Source organism: Coenobita brevimanus, chromosome 72, assembly GCF_032717465.1.
Source record: "Coenobita brevimanus isolate Jiangsu-jjx chromosome 72, ASM3271746v2, whole genome shotgun sequence".
Classification (NCBI taxonomy): Eukaryota; Metazoa; Arthropoda; class Malacostraca; order Decapoda; family Coenobitidae; genus Coenobita; species Coenobita brevimanus.
The window spans coordinates 2,297,934-2,314,407 of record NC_137025.1 but is presented as its reverse complement, the minus strand read 5'-3'; the positions used below and the strand labels follow the sequence as shown (position 1 = coordinate 2,314,407).

The following is a 16,474-nucleotide window of genomic DNA, read 5'->3' as shown; positions in this document are numbered from 1 at the left end:
ATGTTAAGTTACTTTCTGTCTCCGGCTGTATTTTTTTTTTTTTTTCCCTCGCTAACAATGTGTGTGTGGTAATGTTGTCTGGACGGATCTGACAGCAGAGGGTATTGTTTAGGTCCTGAGATGTTTCTTCACGTGCGTCTCCACCGGTTGCGGGCACCTTCGAGTTGCCAAAGGGGTGAAAGGCGAATTACTCGGGTGGTTAAGTTAGGGTTTGGTTGCAGAATGACGAAGAAGAAATTGAACTGGGCACTCCATAAAACAGTGTTCTTAGTCCGATGCTCCATGATATACTAATGGATAAAATTGCACGCCACACTCTTCCTCCAGGCACAGACAAAATTGCACGCCACACTCTCCCTCCAGGCACAGAGGTAATCATGTGTGCTGATGACATCTTACTCCAGTACGAATCCATTTCCATTTTATATAAAACCCTTCAACAGTTGGAGACATTGCGAGTATATGGGACTCGTTATTAATATATCGAAAACCAATTTCAGGGACTGGATAAAAGATGCAAACTTCCTAGTATAAATTTTGCTAAACTAGAAAGAGTATATAGGCTACATGCTAATAATTAACAGAATAGTGAATAAACGTGAACAACAAAGGTGCCCCCGGCATTTTGACTGATACAGCCAGGAGTTTAAAAAAAAAAAAATCCTTTAAGATAATAAAGCATAAGTTTTCCCAACAGCAATCGGTTTAATTTCTGCGAGATATACTCTGTGTATGGTTTATGATGACACTCCGGTTACTATAATAGTCTTTAATTGTTATCATGGTTTCTTTTGGTTAAGTACAGTATTAGCCTACACACTCAGTCTCATGCCGTCTCCCGTATTAATTCATTTCCTGATACTAGTTTTGGATCTCTTGCACCTCTCTGTCTTCTTCAAGTTAAACAAAGAAAATATTGCATCTCAGTCAGTGTTAGAATCTGCAACGGTTTGCAGTGTTTTAGTTAACATGGAAGGGATTGGGTAATATCCACTGTGGCATAGTTGATCAGAGAACCTCACCGTTAGTTATAGCATTTTAAGAATATTTATTCATCACTTAATATCACCGTCTTCTTCTGTCCTACCTCCTTGATGTTTCTATGTTTTTTCCGGCCTTTATTTTCCTCTACTCCTATCAGGTTAGATATTTGGTTTCATGGCGTGAATAGCTTAAGGACCTCCTATTGATGTTATTAACCTCTGCTTTGCCCTCCCTACTCTTTACCTTCAAATCGCAACATAGTGCCACATGAACTTTGCTGTCTGGCACTTGGTTTTCATTCACTCACGCACACCTCGGTAACACCTCACAGTCTTATACCTCCCATCATGTACATAGTGCCTTATCTAACATCATTCATATGCAGTTAAAGCAGTAAGGATCATTTTACCTATTTAATACCATCAGTGATCCACCCCCCCCTTTTTTTTTTTTTAGTTCCTTGCGATAACAGTTACGTCTGCATGTTTGTCTGTCAGTGTTCATTTGTCTATCGGTCTATTTACCTGTCTATAGATGGGTGCCTTAATCTTGAAGGGGACAGCCATGAACAAACTTCCTCCATGTTACCTTGTTCTTTGACATTACACTGCCCTCCCTCTAACTCACACCACCCTCATTCATGTACTTCTCCACCCCATCCCTCCACCCCACATCACCCTCATTCATGTACTTCTCCACTCCACACCACCCTCATTCTTGTACTTCACCCCATCCCTCCATCCCACACCACCCTCATTCATGTACTTCTCCACCCCATCCCTCCACTTCACGCCACCCTCATTCATGTACTTCACCCCACACCACCCTCATTCATGTACTTCTCCACCTCAGTAGTGATAAAGTCAATTTCATATTACTCTGTTTTGCTGTAGGCCTGAAACTCTCATAATGCAGGTCATGTAAACCAACAGAATACCACCCTACATCCCTCACAGCATTTAGGCACATTAGGGGAAAGAATGATCTCCAGACTCACTTCTTTTACCCCCCACTTCCCTCTGCTGGCTGATACTGTATTCCCAAGATGAGTGAGGATATATATTACGATGTCTCAGGAGGGAAAGAGACAGACATGGCCTAAGTGCGATGTGATGCACTTGAATACACTAGCAGGTGAACTTTGTCTCTAACCATTTATGGCAGGGAAATCTCCAGCCTTTTCTTGATTTCCAAACACAGTGTATGGATGCATGATCTTCAATGTATTTAAATTTCAAAGGGTTAAAGGAAAACTACCCAGGATGGAACAAACAGAAGGTTATGAATTACAAACTACATTTTAATTATGATACTGTACGCTGTATTATGGAATTTTTAAAATGATAACATGCTTAACCCCTTTGGTACTATTCAGCAGGGGAGAGACTGGATAGTGAAAGGGTTAGTGATTATCTCCATTAACCCATTACTGTATACTGTATATTTTCCTCTGTTTACCATCAAATAATTTTATTCAGCTTATAGTGACTGGGTTCTTTAAAACAGGTGAATGTGAATAAAGGTAAAAAATACAGTATGTACAAGAAGAGGGGGGGATCGGAAGGTCTGTAACAAATAGGAGAAATATTATCAAGCTGGAGGAGGAACTACTGTATGACACTCCACTCAAGTTATGATGGAATGAAGGATCTGGCAGAATCCCTATTATCTGCAGAATTAATGCCCTTCCACTCCTTTGTCATGAGGGCAAACAGCTGCATTAAAAGTTGTAGCTGTACGAGTCTGCAACGTACACTTCCCTAACTGGACCAGTGAAATGATTATGGTACACAGGTGTACTATATCAGTAACTCCTCCAGTGATCATGCAATGGCTCTTTGTGAAAACAATGTGGTAGATTACAAGAATATAGCCACATATAACACATGAAGTAGTAGGTTACAGTATACTCCCAGGGTCAATGGCAGTCAACCATCTATACCCACTCATAAAAAGCATATATACCCTCCAACAGACTAAAATAAATTTTACTTGCATCTTATTACAATACAAAACAACATTAAATTGTAACAGCATTCAGATTTACTAATACTGTATTATTGTGAGGTAGTGCTTCTTAATGTGCATGCATAAATAAATTCAGGAGTAAATTACTTTCATAATGCCCACCATCTACACCTAACACACGCTAATAACTTGGACAAACCTCATTCAGACTCTTGGCTATGCTTCACAAGGAATTAACCCCTTTAATCCAGTAACATACTTTTTAGCTTATTCTCACTACTTTCAGATATCTTTTTTCAATTTGGGAGGGACTTTTGAACTGGTTAGATACTGCTTTAGTTAAATCTTTTAATACCAAAGAAAAGAGAAATCTGGACAGAAAAAAAAAAAAGGAGGGAGGGGAAGGGTAATGCTGTGAAGCCAGATTGAAGGGGTTAACATTCTACTAGCCCAACAACACTTTACAGTAGAGTACACTACAGCACCTCAGTTACTGAAGAATCTTTACTTCATACTGCAGGGACTGAAGTCTTCCATAACCCCCTGACGCTGGGTTCCCTGCACTCTATCTTCTTCCCACAACCAGGCTTATTTTCGTAACTTAAATTTTCCAAAAAACATATATTTTTTCTTATGAATCAATCATTAATGATTCAAACACACAGAAAAAGCGTGCACTTACTCTCTGCTGGTGTATATCCCTACTAGTGCATGGGTGGGTTACTGCAGTCAGTACAATGTACTCTGCCCCTCCAGTCGCCTCTCCCCCAACCCCATCTCTGTCCCGGCTATCCTCTCCCCACACCTTCAGGGGCATGAGAGAGCCCGCACACCATTCTCAATGAGTCTGACGCACTTTTAAGTTGAAAAATGCTCGCGAAATAAGAAAACGTCCTCAGACATAAATTGGCGCCTGGTGACCGCACATCCTCAGATGTGAACTGGCCTCGGGGGGTTAAAGAACCCAATAACATCCTCTTTTTTGCTTCTTACATCTTTTAAATATTGACATACATTGCATGAATACCATACAAGAATTTATTAATGGAGAAGAATCAGAATTAAACCAGTAGGCTAATGGACAGGTGTTAGTGAACTTTCTAACCTCACGAGGGTACCGTCCAAAATTACATATCCTATCTAAAACACACCTCACAGAACCCATACAGCACATTACAGGATCTACATAGCATATTGAAGTTCAGGATCTCAATACCACTATGGTGCATCTGGAACTAGTATTATGCAGTCCTATCTAACCTGTGCTCCAAACAAACACTCATAATTACAAGATAAAACTAGCATTCCTTAGACTCTCAAGCCCATCTGACAGCATTTCAACTCCACATCACACAAGCCTACTTAAAAATTAACTTCACAAAATCTAAGCACCTCATTTCAGGCACTGAATTTCACTTGTCAGCTTGTCAATTAATCCTCCTTTCCAAATGCTTTAGTCTGTGCCACATAACTTGATCCAGACTTAAAAATCAACGTAAAATCTAAACAGTGTACATCAGACACTCAGTTCCACCTGGCAACATGTCAGCTTCACACCTCATGATACTCTTCCTCTTTTTCATATGCTCAAGTGTGCCACATACATGATCCTAACTAAATATTAACCTCACAAGATCTACAATGTATTTCTCTTAACTCCATCTGGCAGTGTTTCAGTTCTACGTTACATGATCCCGATTTCTATTTAGAATGCTCCTGTGGGCAGTTGTCCTTCTGGGGTCCTATATCAACACTCCGAGGTCAGGGTGTGGCTGGAGCCTTATGCCGCAGGAACCAGGAGAGTCCGAAGAGCAGGCCAGAGGGACACATAACCTCATCTGTGCTGTCCACCATGGCCCTCACCTCCTCCACACTCTTCTCCACCACGTCGATCATCTCGCCCTCTGATGCCACACCTCCACCTGGTGAGGGACACTAGATTTAGCAGTAATTCCTTGTTATAATTCACTTTAAAATTACTATTTTAAGTCTACAAGAAATTGAGAAGTTCCACTGCTACCTCTAAAGCTGCTCTGCCTGATGAATGGTAGAGTTGGCTTGTACTGAACTGTACAATTAGTCCTTGTTATGTGTACAGTATGTCAAATTTTAGAACATGCTTTTTCCCTATTAAGTCCACAGGAAAATACGGAAAACTGCGTATTAATATTCTACTGCTGCCTATTCTGCTGTTTTGCCAGTTTCCCTAAGACTAAAATACTGTGTATCATGAGGACAGACTATAATACAGTATCTTCCATTATTTTGTTTTTTATGTTTCAGTTGGCTACAATGCATTTCTATCTCCCTATAATTTCAAGTGTCTTAATTGTTTTCCAATGATTAGCGGCACTTACCCACCCCATATCCTATTTACTGCCACTCTTCCCATACCTTACTTCCTCACATTATAGTTAGCACCCTTGCCTCCACCTCTGCCTTTCAGCTTCATTTTCTAACCCCTTGCCTAACATTCTCCATTCTTCCTTACCACCACCACCCCCTGCACCTCTTAATACACCTCACCTTGGGACACCTTCATCTTGTCATCCACTTCGACATAAAAGAGGTTCATGCGATCACCTGACACTCCCACCCCAGATCTGTTGACATGAGAAGGAGCAGTGAACATCATAAATACAAAATAACAGAGCACAATCATTTCTATAACGCTAAAAAGTCACATGATACCTATTTAGCTCCAGCTTTCTGTTTACAATTGTTGTTTATGCTGTATTGCAGCAGCAGGAATCAGATATACACATCCTGATAACACCTTCTTCCATTATTTAATACCACAAAAGTTTTCTTACTTTGTAAGCACGTACGCACACACACAGACCTGAATGTTTTGACCTTCTGGAACTTTTCTATGGGTACGTCATAACCACACTCCTCCAGCACCTCGAGCTTAGCAATGTCCTTGAGTGGCACGTCCCTATCCACAATGCCAGCACACAGTTCAAGGGTTATGCCATCATTCCCAGGGTATTTGGTTGTGTCTACTTTGGCACCATTCTTTCTGCACTCCGCCGGTAGCCCACTGAAGTACACGGCTGATCAGGGAGGAAAGTGAATGTGATGCTTTGTATTATTTAGTGTGTACCCTACCTCACCCTACCTTGGAGTGGGAATGGAGGTCTGGATGATGACGATGATGATGATGATGAAAGGGAGGTCAGCTGTAAATGTGCAGGTATTACAGAAGAACTTAATCAAAAGAAGCATACACTATGAAAACCTATGTTTGTGGTGTGGATACAAATTTTTCAAAGGTTTACATGATGAAGGAAGTAATGTATGGTCTATTTCTTTAGAAACTATGCGGACAGTCCTACTTTGGTAAATTCCCTTTCCTAATTGTGCATCCTACATCCCATTTATTAGTGGCATTTATGGTTAGGAAAATGATGATGTTGATGATTGGATGGAAAACTTCCTTGTCTTTGTCAGTTGATACAGTATGTGGTCCACTGCAGGACTTGGACCTCCAATGACAGACAGGGAAAACTAGAATTAAGCCTTTCCCACATTACATACAAATCAAGAAGGGGTGTTTGGAGAACGGTTTGTGAAATGTTATCATGGTTAAGTGTGCCTGCAAGTTTGTATGTCATCAGCATCAACCAACAGTGTGTTAACATATACTATGTGATAAGATTACCAAAACCCACTTTAAATATGTGCCATGGCTGTATTTCATATCTAAATATTGCCAGATGTGTTAATCCCATAAGGGGTGGCCACAAACAGATCGCCTCCATATCAACCTGTCCCCTGCTATTTCACTGCCCTCCCTCAGCTCACATCTCCGTCTCTCATATACCTGTCCAGTCCATTCCTCCATCCCATCCAGTAAGAAATACTGTACTGTAATAAGTTACCTGGATATTAGGTACAAAAAGGCATCTATATTACACCAAGTGCAATAGCCTTTCAAACCTTACCTGGCCTGAACTGTTGCACGAAGATCAGTTTGTTACGCTGTGTGTTGAAGATGATGATGGCAACACTCTCATGTAGACTCACAAGCTCCCAGGATTTGGCCTCCTTGTTCTGTGAGAGAAGGTGTAGATGAGCAGATTATTAAAGCATTAAATTATTTTGTTTTTGGTTTTATGTGAGCAATAACACTCAGTCACCCCCTGGATTAAAACCTGTATGGTTCACATCTGGTTAGAACACCTAAACCTATTAAACCACTAGGCATTAATTTATTGGTTATATGGTTACCATCTAAGGTATTACATGGTTTTCTGGGTTACAAGATAACTGGCTCGTCACTTGTATAGAGTCACCAAAATGTGCACTACATCTAGAAAGTGTATTGTGGGCATCCCCATCTTGCACTTAAGAGGTAAATGAAGGCTGTACCAAACCCCCCCAGTATGGAAACATCTTTAACTGGCTGGGGGTAACAAGGATAAAACAGGGCATGACAAAGTAAGGTAGTGTGATGTAAGAGGGATTGTTACTGAATAGGGACAGAAACATCTGGACGTCCTGTTCTCAAATACACCCCTCAGAGGATATTGTATCAGGCAATAGAAACAAGACAGAATATCAGCAGACATTACCTGCTTGTAGTGCATGAGAAAGGGTCTGACAAAGCGCGAATTAGTCAGAGTCTCCACCCTCACATCCTCAATGTCCTCCATCTTAAACACCCACAAGTCTCCTTTGTGGTGTTTGTATGTTGTGCTTCAGTCTTCTGTCTCTGTGGATAATGGTGCATGATGTAAGGTTTGGGGAGTAATCATGACATTGTATAGCATATTACTGTACTTCTAATCTGACAAAGATTTCTGGCACCTTCCAGCTCAGCTGAGGTGGGTTTCTGCGATGTTAGTAGTCAAGTACAGTACCGGTATTTCGACTTATCATGGTATCGTATATTGACTATCATAGCAATACCCATTTTCACAAGTACAGTACTGAAAGTCAGTACAAAATTGAATCTTGGTCAAGATTAGGCAGTGTTGTTCCCAAGGTATTTTAAATGATCTTGACAATACTGTATTAACTTCTCCATAACATAAACACACAAAGTATTTTGGCTTACTAAATGAAACAGAGGCTACTGTGTTGAAGTAAACAGTTCAGTGGACATGAACTTATGTCCGTCATATTAATGGTAAATATAATGAAGTGAAACATATGACTGCACGATCAGCTGACCTCCTGTTTTGGCGAGTCTCCATATTTAACACTGTTGTCAAAACTGGTCAAAATTTATTGTGATGTACAATTCTCGCCAAAACCTGCCTCTGATGGCCAAGTGCAGTCTGATTTAAGGCTTGATTAAACTAGCCAGTGACTAAAGAGATTAACACCAGAGGGATGATTGTCATTAAACATTCATATCAAGAAATAATATCTTGCTTTCCTTCCTAATTCTGCTGCGAGTAAGCTAAAACAAAAGACTAACCTATCAAGTACAGTATTTTCAAAGACCAGTGGGCAGGTGAGGATATGAACAGTTAAAGTGTCCACAGAATACTTGTGTCACTTCACTCACAACCATGATGAAGTGTTCTTTGTCACCAACTCCTTCACTACAATGATTTCTCATTTATGTAAGCCAGACAACTCCTTTTTTCAGCGTACGCAATATATCTTATGTCTGATGCAAGGAGCTGAAACTACCATATCACTACAATATGTAACTACTTAACTGAAATAAATCTTTCTTTATGCACTGGCAACCAAACTTGATAAATTTTATATGGCCCAGATGCAACACCTTGGAATTAAAAAGAAAATCACTGCATCTCATTTCTTCAGCACTTGTTTCAGATAATAAAAGTATCACTGGTAACTTCTGTGGATTAAAAAAAGAAAATCAACATATCCATTAACTACAATCGCATCAGGCAGGTATATAAAATAGTTTCGTTGCGTTGATCATTTGACTTCGCAAGACACACGTGGACTGTATACTGTAACTCAAATTTTTGGTCAGCTGATGGAAAAGGGAACAGTAAAGGTACACCATGAGGCACTTAGCTGCGGTGTTCATCTTTGTAACATAGGCCATTGAGTCTGTGGTAGGTTATTCACCCAATATCCTGGGATACAAGGCCAGTACATCAACCAGGTCACCACAGTTACTGTACCTCTCGTAGGTGCTACCCTTGGTGCTCATTTTACCTACCAACCCACAGAGGGCAGATGGACGCCTGAGTTGATTAACTCCAACTGCCGGCGACGGAATTTGAACCCTGGTGCTAATGGGCCTGTAGTTTCGCAGTCAGTGGTGCAAATCCCTTGGCCACTGCGAAAAAATAGCAGTGTATCTCTCTAGGAGCCAAATGATTAATTAAAAAATGTGATTTTTCAATAATCAGAACAACACTGAACTTCAGGGTTAAGTTAGGTATCAACCAGTTTTGTCCGGATAAGAGCATCACAGAACCACACATGAAACAACATTCAAGCCAACCTAACATAGTCCATGGTATCGTAACATAATGCAGAGGAGCAGTTTTGTTGAGTAAATACTTAATCTTACTGGAATACCGTTGTTGTACCTTCAGCTGGAACAGGAAATGAAGCATGGTATTAAATGGTGTAATACTGACACTCCCTTGGTATTAAGTGGTGTAATACTGACACACCCGCTAAGAACCTTAACCTAGTTGTACATAGCACTGGCTGAAAAAATAAATAAAAATAAATTACATGTCTAGGCTATTTATAAATTTAACTACTACACCTGTGAAAATTACAGTACAAGAGAAATACAGTAAGACTAACTTGTTGTATACAGACTTTCATCCTTACCTACGTAGCTAAGGGGGCGATGCTTATTCACACATTAAAGATTTTCCAACTACTGTACTTGCCATTAAAACAGGTACTCCATATAAATTAATCAATAGTACTTGTGCTGTCTGAGTGGTCAGACGAGGACAGGGGCTGCTACATGGGATTATTGGATTATTTGTACCCTCGTTATGTAATGATACCAAGTGGTTTAATTATGTAAGAATTTAGTGCCAGAGAGGGTGATCTTTTCATTGCTTGCTGCAGTTCCATGTTTTATTTTAATTGGTTTTGATTCCAGGACCAAATTACTGCAAGCAATATTAGTAGTAGTAATAAAGGTTCCGTTATTTTAGTACACAGCTGTTGAAATCTTGTCATAGACTCGTATTAAAACACTAAACGGCAATCTTGTTACATTATTATATTGAATTTTAGCCTAATACATGTAGTTCGGATGGCCTGGCTCATTTGTTTCTTGTTTACATCGCCGGCCAATCAGAGGCAACCAACGTGAGGACATTTTGGAATTTCGTCAGGGGATTTTAATAGGCGAGTTTTTATTGGCTGGTCGTAGTAGCTTGTGTTTTCATTGGTCGAATTTCCTGTTTTGTGATCACTAAACTTTGCTGTCTCTAGTAAAAGAAATATAGGGGCAGCTGCCACAGAGTCAGACTCGTGTGAAGTCAACAAACTTTCAGTGTTTTGTATCTATTAAGGACCTATAAAGCCAGGCGAGGTAAGCAACTGTTGAACTGTAATATCTGAGAGAAATTTAAGTCATCCAGTGTGATGAAAATTGCTCTCTGATGTCTGAAATGGGGGTTTTGATTTTACCGGTAAAGCTGATATCTCTATATTTGTTCTTTAACTAAAAGGAAAGCAATTTCAGTTCAGTGTTGCCCTCATGTCTTTTGTTTAGAATAAGGCCGGGTGATTTTTTTTTTTTTCACAGCTTAGGAAAAACAGTAGGTAATGTTTACAAAACTATAACACCAGGTAGCTTCAGTTCGTTGCACAGTTCTAAGTCAGCTTCTGTTACGTTTCTTCCATAGACTACAAATAATTGAATTACTGTGGAGTCTCTATTGTATGCATGTGCTGGGGGGTTGCTTCTGCATCGTCCACTGAAAGCAATGTGTTGTTCCTCAGTGGTGTATTATAATCATAGGCAGAATCCTTTTGTTTTTGCTGCTGCATCGTGGTTCTGATTCAGCCAATCACAGCTTGAAGTGGATCTGTCATGTTTCTAAATTTGAAATCAGTCAAGATGGACTCTGCCGACGACTAGGGGTAAGATTTGAAATTGGTTTTGGGTAGGCTCGAATGACCTGGATCCAGGTTAGGGTAAGTGGCATCTTGGTTGGTTAGTACCTAGGCTAAAATGGCTTGAAATTCATTTGTTTGTTTATTTTCACCGTTAAGAGGGAAAAAAATTAGGCATGAGTTAATGTTTTGAAAGGCTTAATACCACATTAGACACCCCACAATATCTCGCTTATTTTTTATTTGTGAAAGAATAATCACAGAAGGTTGACTTAGAACTGAGCGACAAAAATTGATTTACGTTATTTCTTAAGAATCTGGTGTTGTGATTTTGTAAACATTTGCCGAAACATTATCTGACCAGCATTGAAATACTCTCTGACCCCATCTTTTCGAGGATGCTAAGGCTGCTGTATTCAGACAACTTCATGCAGTTTTATTCTTTTTACCGTATGGGAGCCGCAGTGGAAGGGGTGAAATAAATATGTATATAGTACGGTATTGCTTTATATGCTGACTGGAAACAAATTTATTTAACATTGATGTGCAGCTTCCATTCTGTAAGGTTGAACGCATTTTATTAAACTTTTGCTCATTGTATAGCTAATATTTTTGCTTTGTTTTGAGTGTTTGTTATTAAACGTTGAAGAACAGTATGTAGGTTTCAGTGTGATAATTTAAGCTGGTTTTGTGCTGCCAGTTTTGGTCAAGATATTTCTCCTCTAATCACATCCCAGGAAACTACAGGTTGTGACCAGACTGTGACCACTCAACACTACCCTCTTCCAGGATGATATCGCTTATAGTGTCCGCAGTAATTCATGTGTATAATGTAAGAGAATATAAGAGTTTTAATTATCTTTAGATATTTCCCAGAATATTGAAACTCTTTCCATGTAGCTGGTATTGTAGATTGAAAGAACTAACAAGTCAGCCTTAAAGGTAGCGGTGGAGCAGTACGGTATGGTATTGAGCAGTGTTTATTGTGATTACAGTGGGTTACTCTGTGAGAAAACTGAGGGGGGGGCGGGCAGAATAGCTTAGCGGTATCACTAATACTTCAAGACTCTAGGGTTGTCAGTCGAGCCCACACCAGGGTAGTGTATTTCTGGTGAGAAATGTAGTGGTCTCTCCAAGGATCTCTCTATGCCCCTCAGAGCTGTATGGTCCATTGGTCCTAACTTGGGGGAATTCACTTTTTTTGTTGTTGCATTTTTGTACTTAAAAAAAAATAATAAATTGAAAAGTAACTTACTGAGGGCTATTACTAACTCCTTGTGTCCAGTGACTTTAATTTTTTTTTTTTTTTTTTTTTTTTTTTTTTTTTTTTTTTTTGCCACCACCAGATGGTATTTACTCAACTTTCAAAGGATATCTTGTAGTTATGGAGTTAATTAAGGTTGTTACTAACCCAGTAGTTTGAAAAGTCTTTTTACACTGAAGTAAGTTGTTTGGAGATTAGCTACTAGCTATCTCATCAAAATGAAGAAGTAGGAGAGAGAGAGTGAGTGAGTGAGTGTGTGTGTGTGTGTGTGTGTGTGTGTGTGTGTGTGTGACTGAATGACTGAAAGAGAGAGAGAGAGACTGATATTGAGGACTGATCTTAAAAAACCCTTCCCCTCTTTTTACAGATGTCAACCACATTGATGGGTGTGCTGCGTAACTTCCATGATGAGTACATGCGCAACACCCCCAAGCGGCTCAAGATGGTGGATGCGTACCTCAGTTATGTCCTTATGACGGGCGTGCTGCAGTTTGTATATTGCTGCCTTGTTGGAACCTTCCCCTTTAACTCCTTCCTCTCTGGTTTCATCTGTACTGTAGGCTGCTTCGTGCTTGGAGGTAAGTTGGTGGTGTGAGCAAAAGAAATGTGAGAGGGGGATAGGGTGTTGTAAGATTGGCAGGTGAGGGAAGGGCAGTTCTCATTCAGTTTCCTTGTGCAGTTTTGTATGCTATGTCAAGGTCTTCATAGCCTGAGACATTTTTGTGCTACCTTTGGCTGGAGTATACAGACTTGGTGTTTTATTTCAGCTAATGTCATGCCAGGTACTGTATTTAATTTACCTAAAAAAAACTACCATACCAAAAATATTAAAGGCAATGTTGATTTCTGTTTTGACTGAATTAAGAACTTTGTATTCCTGTGAGATGGAGCCAGGATTCCAGAGGTGTGAGAGATGTATGAATGATATGTCTGGTCTGATATTACACTGGGCATGCTGTTGATAGTTCTCTGTGAATTAAGAACTTTGTATTTCTGTGAGATAGAGTCAGGATTCCAAGGACATGAAAGGTATGTGAATGATTCTATGGTCTATTTCACAGGCAATGTAAGTCAAATGAGAATAAAATCAGACAAAATACAGGGATCACATAAAGACGTCCCACTTCAGTACCATCTTCAGCCTGAGGACATTATTTGTATTTCATTCTTGTTACCTCCATGGGATTGTATTCATCTTTGGAAAGATTGATAAATGCTATATCAAACCTTCCAGTCAGCAAAGTCTCTGAGCTGAATAAAGTTGTGTGATGGTAGAAAGAATATTGTGAACTAAAAAGTATAGCAATGTTGTTATACTTTGTTAGAGATGAGGAGGAGGGAAGGGAAGGACTATGAAGGAAAAGAGGGATGAGAGAGGGAAAAGATATGGGAATGGAAGGGATGATGGAGAGGAGAGGATGAGGATGGGGGGAGAGCTTTTAAGGATGAAAGAATGGTGAAAAATGGAATGAAACTGGAGGAGAAGATGGAGAACCAGGAGGACAGAATTATGGAGGATTGGAGGAAGAAGCAGAGGAGAGTAGGAATTAGGGAGATCTGTGCAAAAATGAACAAATGAAAATGAAAGAGAGAGAGAGAGATGATGGATGAGGCGGGGAGGGAATGGATGATCTGCGATGAGAGGGGAGGACACAAACAGGGTAATGAGTGGACATGGGGAAGGGAAAGTGGGGAACAGATGAGATAGCACCAGTCATTATAAGTCAGGGATGGGTAAAAAAGAATTTTTTTTTTTTTTTTTTTTAACTCACTGTTAATTGGGAGAACAGAAAAATATGTTAGACAGTTCACATTATAAGTTGGAGGAGTTTCTCTCTCTCTCTCTCTCTCTCTCTCGCTCCACACACACACACATAAATTTCATTACCCCTTTACGGTGCAACATTCTTTCATTGTGTCTGCCAAGGTTTTGTTTATGTTATTTCTTCCAAAGTTTTCATAAAATCTGTGACCAGCATTACACTAAATATTTTTCAGCATGTTTGCATTACACAGCCACAGCACACTCAACAAAATTCTCTCACTTTCTGCTCCGTCGTTCTCATGCCGCCAGTCCACGTCTCCATTTCCACGTGAAGGGTATGGAGAATGATAGACTGACTAGGAGAGCCTGGATGAATAAAATGGAGGAGGAGGGAGAAGAAACTTAGGATGAGGTGGAAGGATGGGGTGGACGAGTATATAAATGAGGGTGGTGTGAGTTGAAGGACGGGCAGCCTAATGACAGAGAACTGGGTGATTTAGAGGCAATTTGTATACGGCCACCCCATCCAGGATTTAGGTGTTTGACAGTAGTTAGATCCTCCATCCATCTGTTCCTTGCCTTTCTCTCTGTCTGTTTAAATATCTGTATAGTTTATCAGTCAGTGCTGCTGCTGTCTCTGAATCTATCTATTTATCTATCAGCCTTGCCTGTGGTTGTGAAATGTGGACACTGAGTCAGGGAGATATATCTAAGCAGTTGAGTTGAAGTTCTTTAATGCAGGTGATGGGGTAAGAATTGTAGTCAGAATAAGCATTACTGGGGAATAAGCAAGTTTTGATGTGGAATATAGAGTAGAAGGTTTGCAGTGTTGTGTGGAGTTGAATAATATTAATGGTATTGTCCTGTTCACTGCAGTGGTATGGACAAGTGGACAAAATTTAGAAAAATAAGGTGACAAGGAGAGTGAAAGTAAAGCAGTTTGTGATGTAAGAGATAGATATATGTCTTTGTGGGAGAAAATGGTTTAATATTTTATAGGTGAGAGAATTTGGAGTGAAAGAAGAGATGAGATAGTGAGAATTTTAAGTACCGATAAGGATCATTTTGGTAACTTTTTAGGTGTCAGGGCCATATTCTACGTGGCATAGAAGGCTTCATAGCACCTCTTCTTTAGCAGATTTACTGTACATATTAGCATTCACTTATAGCTATTTTTATATCATTTTAATAATGGTTCATTTTGCATCAGTAACATGAACGAGGATTAGGAGGTGTAATTGTGCAAAATATATCACTGGAGAATGGGTGCAGTTTAAATCTCATTTATGCAGTGTTGTAGTATCCCTAATTCCTTGTAAACTGCATATTGTGGGGGAAAAGAAGAAGTCTCATTTGCCATTGAGAATATGACTTGGTATAATGGAAAGATATATCTCCAGCAACCCCTCACACCTCTCTCCTCTTTGTTCCCCAGTGAGCTTACGTTTACAAGCCAACCCGCAGAACAAGTTGCAGTTTGTTGGAGTGTCCCCTGAACGAGGCTTTGCGGACTTCATATTCGCCCACATCATCCTCCACCTCGTGACAATGAATTTCATCGGATGAGTGGATGGTGACAACTGGGCTTTCATTTACCTGGACTTGACTAGGTTTGCTTTAGGGTGCCAGACATCAGTGCTTGGGATTCCATCTTAGTTTTCGATCATCAGCTTTTGTATAATTTTTTGTTCTGGAGACTTCACATTAAGCAGACTGGGATGGTGCAGAATTGAATTTACCTTTCCACCATTTCTCTTTTGCTGATTAGAGAACTGTACATGTTTTTCCAGTAACAAAATGGATATTTATAGAGCCTCATTAAACACAGGTGCAGTTGCATAGTCATTGATCCTTGCAAATGTATATCCATCATCCTCAGCACCACCACGAGTATCAGTGCAGGCTTATGCTAATCTTGCTCATCACTCAGACTTTGCTTTTTGTGGAGTTTCAATATATATATATATTTTTTTTAATACGTTGAATTTGAAGTGACATACTGAGTCTGGATGATACAAAGATATTTTTTGTACTCTTAATTATTTCTCACTGTAATGCACATTGTTATTGTTTGAAGGTGGGAAGCTATTTTTATTGTGATATGTGAAGTAAAAAGAGGATTGGATCTACATGTCCCTTTGGAGTTTTTCCCTAAACTGATTCATACTAACTTTTTTTTTTTTTTTTTTTTTTTTTTTTAGTACTTCTGTTCAAAAATTCTCTCCTGAGCTGAATGTAAACGTTTTGAAATGCAAAGGATGAAATGAACGATACATCAGATTAAAGGAGTTCATTATTGATATTCATATGAGCTTCTTTGCACAAGAAGAATGCAATTCAAGCCACTTGTTATCTGTCATGGTCACCCTGGATTAATCCTTCACTGCAGTTTACAGTTTTGATATTTCATTCACACAGACTGCAGATTCTTTTTGGCAGGTAGAAATTGGAGAGTCAAAAAA

The 16,474-nt window shown here is 39.6% G+C and overlaps 2 protein-coding genes across 2 annotated transcripts; one reads left to right on the top strand and one right to left on the bottom strand.

The window, feature by feature from the left end:
- Nucleotides 1-4,613: 4,613 nt before the first annotated feature.
- On the bottom strand, nucleotides 4,614-9,836 carry LOC145407198 (uridine diphosphate glucose pyrophosphatase NUDT14-like). The gene is made up of 6 exons (XM_080278235.1): nucleotides 9,736-9,836; nucleotides 7,530-7,669; nucleotides 6,900-7,008; nucleotides 5,795-6,008; nucleotides 5,479-5,555; nucleotides 4,614-4,874 (listed from the first exon to the last, which is right to left on the bottom strand). The coding sequence occupies exons 2-6, from the start codon at nucleotides 7,608-7,610 to the stop codon at nucleotides 4,714-4,716; spliced, it is 642 nt and encodes a 213-aa protein (XP_080134361.1). The 5' UTR covers nucleotides 7,611-7,669; nucleotides 9,736-9,836; the 3' UTR covers nucleotides 4,614-4,713.
- Nucleotides 9,837-10,361: 525 nt separating this feature from the next.
- Dad1 (dolichyl-diphosphooligosaccharide--protein glycosyltransferase subunit) lies at nucleotides 10,362-16,141 on the top strand. Its single transcript, XM_080278239.1, has 3 exons — nucleotides 10,362-10,456; nucleotides 12,615-12,825; nucleotides 15,448-16,141. The coding sequence occupies exons 2-3, from the start codon at nucleotides 12,615-12,617 to the stop codon at nucleotides 15,576-15,578; spliced, it is 342 nt and encodes a 113-aa protein (XP_080134365.1). The 5' UTR covers nucleotides 10,362-10,456; the 3' UTR covers nucleotides 15,579-16,141.
- Nucleotides 16,142-16,474: the final 333 nt, after the last annotated feature.

Bases quoted from the DNA above. Each gene is read 5' to 3' on its own strand.
- LOC145407198 (XM_080278235.1), bottom strand. From the start codon at position 7,610: ATGGAGGACATTGAGGATGTGAGGGTGGAGACTCTGACTAATTCGCGC. The intron at 6,009-6,899 runs GTAAGGTTTGAA...CTCCCTGATCAG, and splicing joins CGTGCAACAGTTCAGGCCAG to CCGTGTACTTCAGTGGGCTA. The intron at 5,556-5,794 runs GTCTGTGTGTGT...TCATGTCAACAG, and splicing joins CAGAAGGTCAAAACATTCAG to ATCTGGGGTGGGAGTGTCAG.
- Dad1 (XM_080278239.1), top strand. From the start codon at position 12,615: ATGTCAACCACATTGATGGGTGTGCTGCGTAACTTCCATGATGAGTAC. The intron at 12,826-15,447 runs GTAAGTTGGTGG...TTTGTTCCCCAG, and splicing joins AGGCTGCTTCGTGCTTGGAG to TGAGCTTACGTTTACAAGCC.